A 13,332-nucleotide genomic window follows, 5' to 3' on the forward strand; every position below is an offset into this window, starting at 1 on the left:
TAGTTTTAGCTCATAGATCCAGTGTACAAGAAAAGTAACTACTAACTTAAGTAATGAAATGGGGAATAACTGATATCATAATGTAAATTATATTATATTGGTTAATAGCTATTCTCTATTTCTATAGCACTTGCGAATATGCTGTTATGGAGAATAGCTATTAACTGATATAATATAGAAGTGATTTTCCTTTGATAGTGGCTGTTTGGTTTTACAGTAAAAATGACAAACGCTGTTATTATTTCCTTCAAGTATGGAGTGTGGCGGTTTTGTAGGACAGGAATTAGATTCTATCTTACCATTATTCCTTCACACATTAACTAACTCAGACTTTTTGCAGTGACTAAAGCAAGCTTTAGTTAATTTTTGGCCGTACCTCTTTCTGAAGAACAATAATGCCTTTTTTTCCCCCACAGATGAGGAACTATACTGACTGTGCCTGTGTTCAAAGTCGGCAAGTGATAACCCCGCCTACAGCAGGGCAAAGGAATCAGCTCCGTTTGGTCATTGTGAAAACGTATCTGAATGAGAATGGATATGCAGTGTCTGGCAAGTGTGAGCGGACATGCAATACCCTGATCCCTTTTCTAGTATTTCTCTTCATCGTCACGTTAATTACAGCTTGTGCACAGCCATCAGTAATCATAGTGACACTCAGGTAAGAGCTCTCCGTTGCTAAAACTCTTGTTAATGATGCTTTGACTTTGCTGGTGTAACGTCACTGGAAGTGGTAAGGAAACTTCATGCTAATGTTGTGAAGTGGTGGGGCTCATGGGAGAGACAGAAGTGAAGAAGTGTTTTAGTCCTTAAATCCCAGCCATCATGGTGTGGGGTCCTCTTGAAGGAACAGGCCATCTTACTCTCCCCATCACTGTGTCTTTGTATGCAAGGCTGACATATCAATGCATGCTGTATGATGGCTAATTTTTGAATAGTAACTAAGCTAACCACAACAATGTTCATGTTTTTTAAAACATGTCCTTAAAACTATTTTATGAACTTCTTTAACAGTGTTGTTGGTTCCTTTCCGAATGGTACCGTATTAATTATAACCAAACAGTGTTTTACAAAATAAATATGGAAGCAAAGACATACTTGTAGATATTTCAATCAACCAGTCTCAAAAGCCATTTATACTGTTTTAACTTATTCCTCTATCAGCAGAGCCCACAGTGAATTTCATAAGAATCAGATGTGATGGACATACCTTTCTAGATGATGATGTCAAGGACAGAAATAAAATGTTGAATTATTTAGAACATAGAACATAGAGATCTACAGCACATTACAGGCCTACAATGTTGTGCTGACCATGTAACCTACTCTAGAAACTGCCTAGAATTTTCCTACTGCATAGCCCTCTATTTTTTTATGCTCAGTGTACCTATCTAAGAATCTTTTAAAAGACCCTATTGTATCCACATCTACCACCATCACTGGCAGTGTATTCCATGCACCCATTACTCTCTGTTGGAAAAAACTTACCCCTGATATCCCCTCTGTACCTACTTCCAAATACCTTAAAACTATGGACCTCCATGTTAACCACTTCAGCCCTGGGTAAAAGCCTCTGGCTATCCACACAATCAATGCTTCTCAACATCTTCTACACCTCCATCAGGTCACCTCTCATCCTCTATCACTCCAAGGAGAAAAGGCCAAGTTTGCTCAACTTATTCTCATAAGGCACACTCTCCAATCCAGCCAACATCTTTGTAAATCTCCTCTGCACATTTTCTATAGTCTCCACATCCTGGTGACCAGAACTGAACACAATACTCCAGCTGGAGTCTAACTGAGGTCTTCTAGAGCTGTAACAGTACCTCATGGCTCTTGAATTCAATCCCATGGTTGATGAAGGCCAACACATCATATGCCTTCTTAACAACACTGCCAACCTGTGCAGAGCTTTGAGTGTACTATGGACAAGGACCCCAACGTCGCTCTGATCCGCCAAGAGTCTTACATTAATATTATATTTCATCTTCAAACTTGACCTACCAAAATGAACTACTTCACACTTAACTGGGTTGAACTCCATCTACCACTTCTTAGCCCAGTTCTGCATCCTATCGATGTCCCATTGTAAACACTGACAACACTCCAAACTATCCACAACACCCTCAACTTTTGTGTCATCAGCAAATTTACTAACGTAGCCTTCTACTTCTTCATCCACGTCATTTATAAAAATTACAAAGAGGAGGTGTCGCAGAACAGATCCCTGCAGAACATCATTTTTCCCCGACCTCCATGCAGAATACAAACCATCTATAGTCACCTTTTAAAACTCAAACAACAGGAATTCTGCAGATGCTGGAAATTTAAGCAACACACATCAAAGTTGCTGGTGAACGCAGCAGGCCAGGCAGCATCTCTAGGAAGAGGTACAGTCGACGTTTCAGGCTGAGACCCTTCATCAGTCCTGACAAAGGGTCTTGGCCTGAAACGTCAACTGTACCTCTTCCTAGAAATGCTGCCTGGCCTGCTGCGTTCACCAGCAACTTTGATGTGTGTTGCTATAGTCACCTTTTGCCTTCTATGGGCAAGCCAGTTCTGGTTCCACAAATCAAGGTCTCCTTGGATCCCATGCCTCATCAGTTTCTGAATGAGCCTTGCATGGGGAACTTTATCAAATGCCTTACTGAAATCCATATACACAAAATCCACTGTTCTACCTTCATCAGTGTGTTTTGTTACATTCTTAAAGAATTCAATCAGGCTCGTAAGGCACAACCTGCCCTTGGCAAAGCCATGCAGACTATCCCTAATCAGATTATATCTGTCCAAATGCTCATAAATCCTGCCTCTCAGGATCTTCTCCAACATCTTGCCCACCACTGAAGTCTATATTTTCCTGGGTTATCTCCACTCCCTTTCTTGAACAGGGGAACGACGTTTGCAACCTTCCAATCCGCCGGTACTTCTCCCATCCCTATTGTTGATGCAAAGATCATCACCAGAGGCACAGCAATCTCCTCCCTCACTTCCCACAGTAGCCTGGGGTTTATCTCATTTGGACCTGGTGACTTAGCTAATTTACTGCTTTTCAAAAGCTCCATCTCATCCTCTTTCTATGGAAGTATTCATTAAGTACCTCTTCTACCTCCTCCTCCGACCCCTTGTGCATGCTTCCACTATTGCTCCTGATTGGTCCTATTCACACACGGCTCATCCTCTTGCCTCTTCACATACTTGTAGAATGCCTTGGGATTTTCCTTAATCCTGCTCACCAAGGCCTTCTCATGGCTCCTTTAGCTCCTTCAGTCTTAAGCTTCTTCCTGGCAACCTAGTAATTTTTTAGAGCTCTAACAGTACCTAGTTTCTTGAATCTTTCGTAAGCTTTCCTTTTCTTCTTAACTAGATTTTCTATATCCTTTGTACCAATAGTTCTTTACCCTACCATCCTTTCCCTACCTCAATGCCTACGCAGAATGCCATGCAAATGTTCCCTGAACATTTACCTCATTTCTGCCATGCATTTCCCTGAGAACATCTGCTCCCAATTTATGTTCCCAAGTTCCTGCCTAATAGCATCATATTCCCGCCACCCTAATTAAATGTTTTCCAAAATTGTCTGCTCCTATCCCTCCCAGCGCTATGGTAAAGGAGATAGAGTTGCGATCATTACCTCCAAAATTCTGTCTCCCACTGAGAGACCTGACACCCGATCAGGTTCATTTCCCAACACCAGATCAAGTACAGCCTCTCCTTTGGTTGGCTTATCTACATACTGTGTCAGGAAACCTTCCTGAACACACCCAACAAACTCCACCCCATCCAAAATCCTTGCTCTAAGTAGATGACAGTCAATATTAGGAAAGTTAAAATCACACATCACAACCACCCTATTATTATTGCACTGTTTCAGAATCTGCCTCCCTATCTGCTCCTCGATATCCCTGTTACTATTGGGGGGGGGGGGCAGTCTATAAAAAACATCCAGTAGAGTTATTGCCACTTTCCTGTTTCTGACTTCCACCCACAATGACTCAGTAGACCATTCCTCCATGTCTTCCTCCTTTTGTGCAGCCGTGATACTATCCCCAATTAGAAATGCCATGCACCCAATTCTTTTGCCTCTCTCCCTGTCCTTTTTGAAACATCTAAAGCCTAGCACACTCAACAGCCCTGAAGACATCCAAGCCATGACGTCACAGTTCCATGCTCTAAATTCACCCACCTTGTTTATCATACTCCTTGCATTAAAATGGACATGTCTCAAACCATCTGGCTGAATGCATCTTTGCTCTATCATCTGTCTATCCTTCCTCACAAACTTCCTCTCTACTTGTGTGCCAACCCCTCCATCTTCTGCCTCTTCACTTCAGTTCCCACCTCCCCTACAAATCTAGTTTAAATCCTCCCCAATAGTATTAGCAAACCTCCCTCACAGGATATTGGTTCCCCTCCAGTTGAGGTACAACCCGTCCCACTTGTACAGGTCACTCCTTCCCCAGAAAAGGTTCCAATGATCCAAGAACTTGAAACTATGCCTCCTCAGCCACTATCTTCTTGTTCTGACTTTCCCTAGCTTGTTGCACCACAAATAATCCGGAGATTACCACCTTGGAGGTCGTGCTCTTCAATCTCCTTCCTAACTCCCTAAGCTTACTGTGTAAAACTTCTACCCCTCTCCTGCCTAGGTCATTGGTACCATGTCTTCTGGCTGCTTACCTTCCCCTTCAAGAATATTCTGTAACCACTCAGAGACATCCTGGACCCTAGCACCCGGGAGGCAACACACTATCCTGGCATCTCCTTTGCTGCCACAGAATCTCCTATCTGTCTCCTATGACTATTACTCTGCCTGACTTCACCCTATCCTTCTGAGACTCATAACGGACCACAGTGCTATTGGTCTGGCTGCTGCTGCCTTGCGCAGACTGGTCATCCCTCTCAGCAGTATCCAAAGGGGTATACCTGCTGCTGAGGGGAATAGCCACAGGGGGACCCTCCACTGACTTCTTTCTCCCTTACCTCTTTCGGTGTTCACCCATCTACTCCCCGAATTCTGTACTCTGTGTGTAACCACCTGCTCAATTGTCCTGCCTCCCGGATGATCCTAAATTCATCCAACTCCAGCTCAAGCTCCTTAATGCGGTCTTTCAGGAGCTGGAGTTGGCTGCACTTTCTGCAGGTGTAGTCATCTGGGAGACCATTGGGTTCCATGAATTCCCACATCCTACAGGAGGAGTATTCCACTGCCACATCTGCCATCCTGCCTGCACTGTGCAATGGACAACGAAGACCAAATCAGCAATAGTGAAAGCCAAAACCTACTCTTCTTACCTGTTTCTTCGGCCTCAGTCTCCTCTCGTCGAAGCCTCTAAGTTCCCACGTTGACTCTAGCCCCCACAATGGCCAATCCGCTAGATCTTATCTGTCTTATGGTTTAAAAAAAAAGCCCCACACAAGGAGAAAGAACTCACTGCGTTTGGTGGTACGCCACCTGCCTTCTGCTGCCGCTGATCCCTATTTTGTGCAGTATTCCCAGTATCTAGCTAATATGTCCAAATGAAAATTAAGAAAATATCTTCAGACAGTGGAAGTTTGAATAAAAAACAGAAAACTGGAAGAACTCAGGTCAGGCAGTGTTGTTGAAAGAGAGATATTCTGCATTTCAGGTCTGAGATCCTTATCAGAACTCAGAGGGTCTTGGCCCAAAACATTGACTGTTTATACCCCTTCACAAATTCTGCCTGACTTACTGAGTTCCTCCAGCGGTTTGTATGTGTGAATAGAGATCCCTATTCCCGATCCAAAATGTTGGTCCATGGTCTCCTCTTTGACCATGATGAGGCCATTCTCAGGGTGGAGGAACAACAACTCATATTCTGTCTAGGTAGTCTCCAATGTGGTGGCACGAACATCTACTTCTCCTTTTGGTAATTTTGTTTTTCTTTTCCCCTCCCCCTTCCCTCTTCTATTCCCAACTCTTCTCTCCTCATCGGCCTGTTATCTTCCCCTGGTGCCCCTCCTTCCCTTTCACCATGGTCCACTCTCCTCTCCTATCAGATTACTTCTTTTCAAGTCCTTGACCTTTCCCAGCCTGCTGGCTTCACCTGTCACCTTCTAACTAGTCCTTCCTCTAACCCCCCACCCCCCCACCATCTTTTTTTTCTGGTGCCTTCCCTATCCTTTCAGTCCTGATGAAGGGTCTGAGCCTGAAACGTCAATTGTTCATTCATTTCGCTGGATTGTGCATGACCTGCTGAGTTCCTCCAGCATTTTGTGTGTGTTATTTTGTTCTATACAACTACAAACACTTGCAAGATCGACAGTCCAGCCAGCATCTGCTAGAAAAGAAACATTATGATTGCATATACATGATCACACTACCAAGGTCAAAAGGAATGCTTGGGTACATTATGTGGTATGATTTTTCATGATTTAATGGAACAAATTAAATTAAATACTTTTCTATTTTAGGTCCGTAGAAGATCAGGAGAGACCTTTTGCGCTGGGTATGCAATTTGTTCTCCTACGAACTCTTGGTAAGCAACTAAGTTATGTGGACTGGTAGTTACATACATTTTAAAATCCAGTAGATAATTATGTTTTATAATATTTATCATTTCCACTGGAGCAAGGCACAGGGCAATAATTCCTCAATGGGTCTTTAATTTTTGGTTTTATTAAATATGTTAATTCAAACTCTGGGCAAGTGATTCGAGATGAAAAGTTGAAAATCTACTGTAAAATCCCATGGCACCATTTTGAAGAGGAACAACAGAGCAGTGGAATTGGACAGTGAAATATTTTTATGATGCCCTTCCTAGAACCTGGATGGCCCAGATTGTGTTCATAGAACATAGAACATAGAAAACCTACAGCACAATACAGGCCCGTCAGCCCACAAAGCTGTGCGGAACATGTCCTTACCGTAGAACTACTAGGCTTACCCATAGCCCTCTATTTTTCTAAGCTCCATGTATCCATCCAGGACCCTATCATTTCCACTTCCACCACGGCCGCCGGCAGCCCATTCCACACACTCACCACTCACTGTGTAAAAAAACTTACCCCTGACACCTCCTCTGTACCTACTTCTAAGCACCTTAAAACTATGCCCTCACTTGCTTGCCATTTCAGCCCTCTGACCAACCACACGATCAATGCCTCTCATCGTTTTCTACACCTCTATCAGGTCACCTCTCATCCTCTGTCGGTCCAAGGAGAAAAGGCTGAGTTCACTCAACCTATTCTCATAAGGTATGCTCCCCAATCCAGGCAACATCCTTGTAAATCTCCTCTGCACCCTTTCTATGGCTTCCACATCCTTCCTGTAATGAGGCGACCAGAACTGAGCACAGTACTCCAAGTGGGGTCTGACCAGGATCCTATATAGCTGCAACATTACCTCTCAGCTCCTAAATTCACTTCCACGATTGATGAAGGCCAATACGCCGTATGCCTTCTTAAACTCTTAAACTCAATCCCACGATTGATGAAGGCCAATGCACCGTATGCCTTCTTAACCACAGAGTTAACCTGCAGCAGCTTTGAGTGTCCTATAGACTCGAACCCCAAGATCTCTCTGATCCTCCACACTGCTAAGAGTCTTACCATTAAAACTATATTCTGCCATCATATTTGATCTACCAAAATGAACCACCTCACACTTATCTGTGTTGAACTCCATCTGCCACTTCTCAGCCCAGTTTTGCATCCTATCGACGTCCTGCTGTAACCTCTGACAGCTTTCCACATTATCCAGAACACCCCCGATCTTTGTGTCATCAGCAAATTTACTAACCCATCCCTCTATTTCCTCATCCAGGTCATTTATAAAAATCACAAAGAGTAGGGGTCCCAGAACAGATCCCTGAGGCACACCACTGGTCACCGACCTCCATGCAGAATATGACTGGTCTACAACATCTCTTTGCCTTCTGTGGGCAAGCCAGTTCTGGATCCACAAAGCAATGTCCTCTTGGATCCCATGCCTCCTTACTTTCTCAATAAGCCTTTTATGGGGTACCTTATCAAATGCCTTGCTAAAATCCTTATACATTACATCTATAGCTCTACCTTCATCGATGTGTTCAATCTAATAAATTAATTTTCAGGTGTAGCCTCTGTTTTGCCTGTAGCTTTCAGTCTGCATGACTGCATAAACTGTTAAACTGACACTGGTGGAAGGATGACAATTGTCCTGAACACTGGGATACCGACCCCCACCCCACCACACCCTGTTTGACTCTTTACAACACTGCCATGGGATCTTTAGTAGTCTTAGTTGTTTGCTCCCGAATGATAACCCACATCTGGAGGGCAGGGAGCGAAATGTTTGGCTAGATTGTACACCTTTCACACTCTTTTTCATTCAGATTTTTTTTGGAAGTGTGTGATTAATTTCTCACACAGAATTTCTCACTCTACCTTCCATTCAGGTGATGCTGAAGACCAAGTGGCTATTTATCGTAGAATCATAAAAATCTACAGCACATTACGGGCCCTTCAACCTACAATGTTGTGCCGGCTATGTAACCTATTCGAGAAACTGTCTAGAATTACCCTACCGCGTAGCCCTCTATTTTCCAAGCTCCATGTACCTGTCTAAAGAGTCTCTTAAAAGACCTTATTGTATCCGCTTCCACCACCGCCACTGGCAGTGCATTCCATATACCCACCACTCTCTGTGTAAAAAACTTACCTCTGATATCCCCCTTGTACCTACTTCCAAGCATCTTAAAACTATGGTCCCTCGTGTTAGCCATTTCAGCCCTGGGAAAAAGCCTCTGGCTATCCACATGATCAATGCAATTTATGTTGACTGATAAACCTGCTTCTAAACTTACAAACAGTTTTTTGATTACTTATATTTGGTTAAGTGAAGGAACTAGAGAAGCTAGGATTGTTCTGCTTTGAGCAAAGAAGTTTAAGGGGTTAAGTGAAAACTGCAGATAAAGCCAAAATAAAAATTGAAAAGACTGAAAATATTCAGCAGGTTGAGCAGCATTTTGTGGATCAAGTTGATGGTCTTTATTGCTTAAGATATGTTAGAGGTGTTCAAAATGTGGCAGAGTTTTAATGGAGTTAATTAGAGAAAAATGCTTCCTGCTGGCAGAAGGGTTTAGACTTATTGTCATTGTGGCAGAGCCAGAGGTGATGTGGGGAAAGGCATTTTCATCCCAGACGCTCTGACAATGTGACATGCAATGCTTCATACTGCAGAGGCAGCAGACTTTGCAACACACTCAAAATGCTGGAGGAACTCAGCAGGCCAGGCAATATCTACTGAAAAAAGGGCAGTTGATGTTTTGGGCCGAACCCCTTCGGCAGGACTGCTGCAATACTTTTAAAAGTGGATATGGTTAAGTATTTTAAAAATAAGAAGAAATGGAATTCTGTGGAGAAACTGCAAGGATTCAGAAATTTTATGGTATAAATCAGACATGAGTTTGGGCATTACAATAGTGCCATCCTCTGACAAGCAAATGAAACTGCATCAAAATTACTGATTTTTTTTACACTAGTCACTGGCAAGACCAGCTTTCATTGCTCATCCCGAGTTGCTCTTGAGAAGATGGTAAATAAATGTTTTATTGAATCGCTGTAGTCAATGTGTGCAGTCAGTGCTATGTTAGATATGGATCTTCAGGACTTTGACTCAGCCAGAATAAAGGAATGTGTGTCCAAAGTGTGATTATGTGTGCCTTGACTAAAAATTGAGGATGATGATGCTTCCTGTATTGTTGCTGTTGTCCTTGAAGACGATGGAGGTTGTGTATTTGGGAGTATGTGTTGAAGACCATTGGAGTTACTATATGCTACCTTGTCAATGGTTCACCCTGCAGCAGTAGTGGAGGGGTGATTCCACTCAACACATGCTGCATATAATGGTAATGCCCATTCAAATTTGTGCAAACAAAAATTACAAGATGGTTTACACACAGATTAAAGTACTAAAATGAAGGTCATATGGTTTTCAATGGGAGTATCACAGAATCTTCCAGCTGATCTGTCTTTGCCACCATAAGACTGTGAAGGAACTTGCTCCATTGAAATCACAGTACATCAGGATAGAAGTCTGGAGGGAAATCATAGGGGAGAAGTGAGAAGGGAAACCTTTTATATATCTGAACCAACACACACAAAATCCTGGAGGAACCCAGCAGATCAGGCAGCATCTATGGAAAATAGAAAACAGTCAATGTTTTGGGCTGAGACCCTTCTTCAGGAAGGAGTCCTGAAGAAAGGTCTCAATCGGAAACATCAGCTGTTTAAATTTTTGCGCAGTTTACGAAATAAAGTAGAAGAACTTGCAGCGCAGTTGCAGGCTGGCATGTATGAAGCTGTGGGCATCACTGGATCATGGCTGGGAGAAGATTATAGCTGGGAGCTTAATGCCCAACACATTGTATCAAAGGACAGGCAGATAGGCAGAGGGGGTGGCATGGCTTTGTCGGTTAAAAAAGAATGAAATCATATCATCAGAAAGAGCAACACACATCAAAGTTGCTGGTGAACGCAGCAGGCCAGGCAGCATCTGTAGGAAGAGGTGCAGTCGATGTTTCAGGCCGAGACCCTTCGTCAGGACTAACCTTTCATCAGAAAGAGGTTGGAAGGTATTGAGTCGTTGTGGGTAGAGCTAAGGAACTGCAAGGGTAAAAAGACCCTGATGAGAGTTGTATACAGACCCCCCAAACAGTAGTAAAGATGTTGCCTACAAATTATAAAGGGAGATAGAAAATGCATGTCAAAAGGACAATTAACGATATTCATGGGGAAGTTCAGTATGCAGGTAGGTTGGGGAAATCAGGTTGGTGTTGAATCCCAAGAGGGAGAATTTTCAGAATGCTTATGAGATGATTTTTCAGAGCAACTCGTGTTTGAGCCCACTTGGGGATTAGCTGGTCTCGATCGGGTGTTGTGCAATGAACCGGAATTGATTAAGAGAGCTTAAGGTAAAAGAACCCTGAAGGGAAAGTGATCATAATAAGTTTCAATTAACACTGAAATTTGAGAAGGAGAAGTCAAAGTCATATGTATCAGTATTACAGTGGAGTAAAGGGAATTATAGAGGCATGAGAGAGGAGTAAGATTGGAAAATTGCAAATACCATTCCATTGTTCAAGAAAGAAGAGAGCTGAAGAAAGGGAACTATAGGCTAGTTAGCCTGACCTCAGTGGATGGGGAAAATGTTGGAATCAGTTGTTAAGGATGTGGTTTTGGGGTACTTGGAGGCAGAGGATAAAGTAGGCTGTAGTCAACATGGTTTCCTCAAGGGAAAATCTTGCCTGACAAATCTGCTGGAATTCGTTGAAAAAATACCAAGCAGGACGGACAAAGGAGAATCAGTTGATGTTGTGTTCTTGGATTTTCAGAAGGCCTTTGACAAGGTGCCACACATGAGGCCGCATAACAGGTTACGAGCACTTGGCATTACAGGAAAGTTTCTAGCATGGATAAAGCAGTGGTTGATTAGCAGGAGGCAAGGAATGAAAATAAAGGGAGCCTTTTCTGGGATGGCTGCCAGTGACTTGTGGTATTGTACAGGGGTCTGTGTTGGGCCTGCTTCTTTTTAGGTTATAGTTCCATGAGTTGGATGATGGAATTGGTGGCTTTGTTGCAGTTTGCAGATGATATGAAGATAGGTAGAATGGCAGGTAGTTTTGTCAAAGAAGCGAGGCTACAGAAGGACTTTGACAGATTAGGAGAATGGGCAAAGAAGTGGCAGATGGAATAGTGTTAGGATGTGTATGGTCATGCACTTTGGTAGATTCCAGGATCGAACTGCTTGTTGTATGAAGAGTATTTGATGGCTCTCGGCCTGTATTCGCTAGAATTCAGAAGAATGAGGGGCAATCTAATTGAAACCTATTGAATGGTGAAAGGCCTTGATAGAGTGGATACGGAGAGGATATGGTAAGAGAGTGTAAGACAAGAAGACACAGCCTCAGAATAGAGAGGCATCCTTTTAGAACGGAAATGCGGAAGAATTTCCTTAGCCAGAAAGTGCTGAATCTGTGGAATTTGTTGCCACAGATAGGTATGGAGTCCAAGTCTTTATGTGTATTTAATATTCTTGATCGGTCAGGGCATGAAAGAATATGGAGGGAAGGTAGGAGACTGGGGTTGAGAAGGAAAATGGATCAGCTGTGATGAAATTGCAGAGCGGACTCTGTGGGTTAAGTGGCCTAATTCTGCTCCTACATATTATGATCTTATGGTTTACATTTTTCCATAGATGCTGCCTGACCTACTGAGTTCATCCAGTATTTTCTGTGTGTTGCTTCAAATTTCCAGCAGCTGCAAACTTTCTCTTGTTTGCAATTTACTTTTGCATATCCGTCTTGCATACCTCCCAGAGAATTGTCTGCCGTAGTGAATCCGATGCTGCATTGATTTTAGCCAGCTCCTCTCTCATGCCTCTGTAATTCCCTTTACTCCATTGTAATACTGATACATCTGAATTTAGCTTCTCCCTCTCAAACTGCAGGGTGAATTCCATGATATTATGTTCACTTTCTTAAGTGTTCCTTTACCTTAAGCTCCCTATTCAAACCTGGTTTATGACACAACACCCAATCTAAAATTCCCTGGTGGGCTCAATCACAGGCTGCTCTAAAAAGACATCTCATAGGCATCCTGCAATTCCCTCTTTTGGGAGACACAGGGATGATGGCAGAATAGCAATGGCTGGAGTTTCTGGGTGCAATTCAGGAGGAGCAAGACTGACACACCCCAAACAAGAAGTGTTTCAAAGGGAGGATGAGGCAACTGTGGCTGATAAGGGAAGTCAAAGACAGCATAAAAGCAAAAGAGAGGATATATAATAGAGCAACATTTAGTGGGAAATTAGAGGATTGGGAAACTTTTAAAAACCAACAGAATGAACAAAAAAAGCCATAGATTTAATAGAGGTATGCAAAATTATGAGGGCTATACATAGGGTAAATAAAAGCTAGCATTTTCCACTGAGGTTGGGTGGGACCACAACCAGGGGTCATGGGTTAAGTTTGAAAGGTGGAAAGTAAGGGGAACAAGAGGGGAAACTTCTTCACTCAGAGGCTCATGGGAGTGTGCATCGAGCTGCTAGCACAAGTGGTGCATGCAAGCTCGATTTCAGTGTTTAAGAGAAATTTGGTTAGGTACATGGATGGTAGGGGTATGGAGTACTGTGGTCCTGGTGCAGGTTGATGGGAGTTGGCAGTTTAAATAGTTTTGCATGGAGTAGATTGGGCAAAGACGTTGTTACTGTGCTGTACTTTTCTATGAATCTAGGACTCTCTGAGGTAAAATAAATTCTGGTATCGGGGCAATGACTCTCTTCACCTCCTCAGTATAGCTGTTTTGGATCAAGACTAAAGAGGTCCAATATAG

General features: G+C 43.0%; 1 protein-coding gene across 1 annotated transcript in view; it reads left to right on the forward strand.

Moving 5' to 3' along the window:
• slco5a1 (solute carrier organic anion transporter family member 5A1) overlaps positions 1-13,332 on the forward strand; it is a 215,447-nt gene that overhangs the window by 199,893 nt on the left and 2,222 nt on the right. Inside the window, exons 7-8 of the mRNA XM_072253965.1 lie at positions 417-658; positions 6,433-6,497. Of these exons, the coding sequence (XP_072110066.1) occupies positions 417-658; positions 6,433-6,497 (307 nt within the window). The remainder of the gene's footprint in view (positions 1-416; positions 659-6,432; positions 6,498-13,332) is intronic.

Source organism: Mobula birostris, chromosome 1 (genome assembly GCF_030028105.1).
Source record: "Mobula birostris isolate sMobBir1 chromosome 1, sMobBir1.hap1, whole genome shotgun sequence".
In the NCBI taxonomy this organism is placed as follows: Eukaryota; Metazoa; Chordata; class Chondrichthyes; order Myliobatiformes; family Myliobatidae; genus Mobula; species Mobula birostris.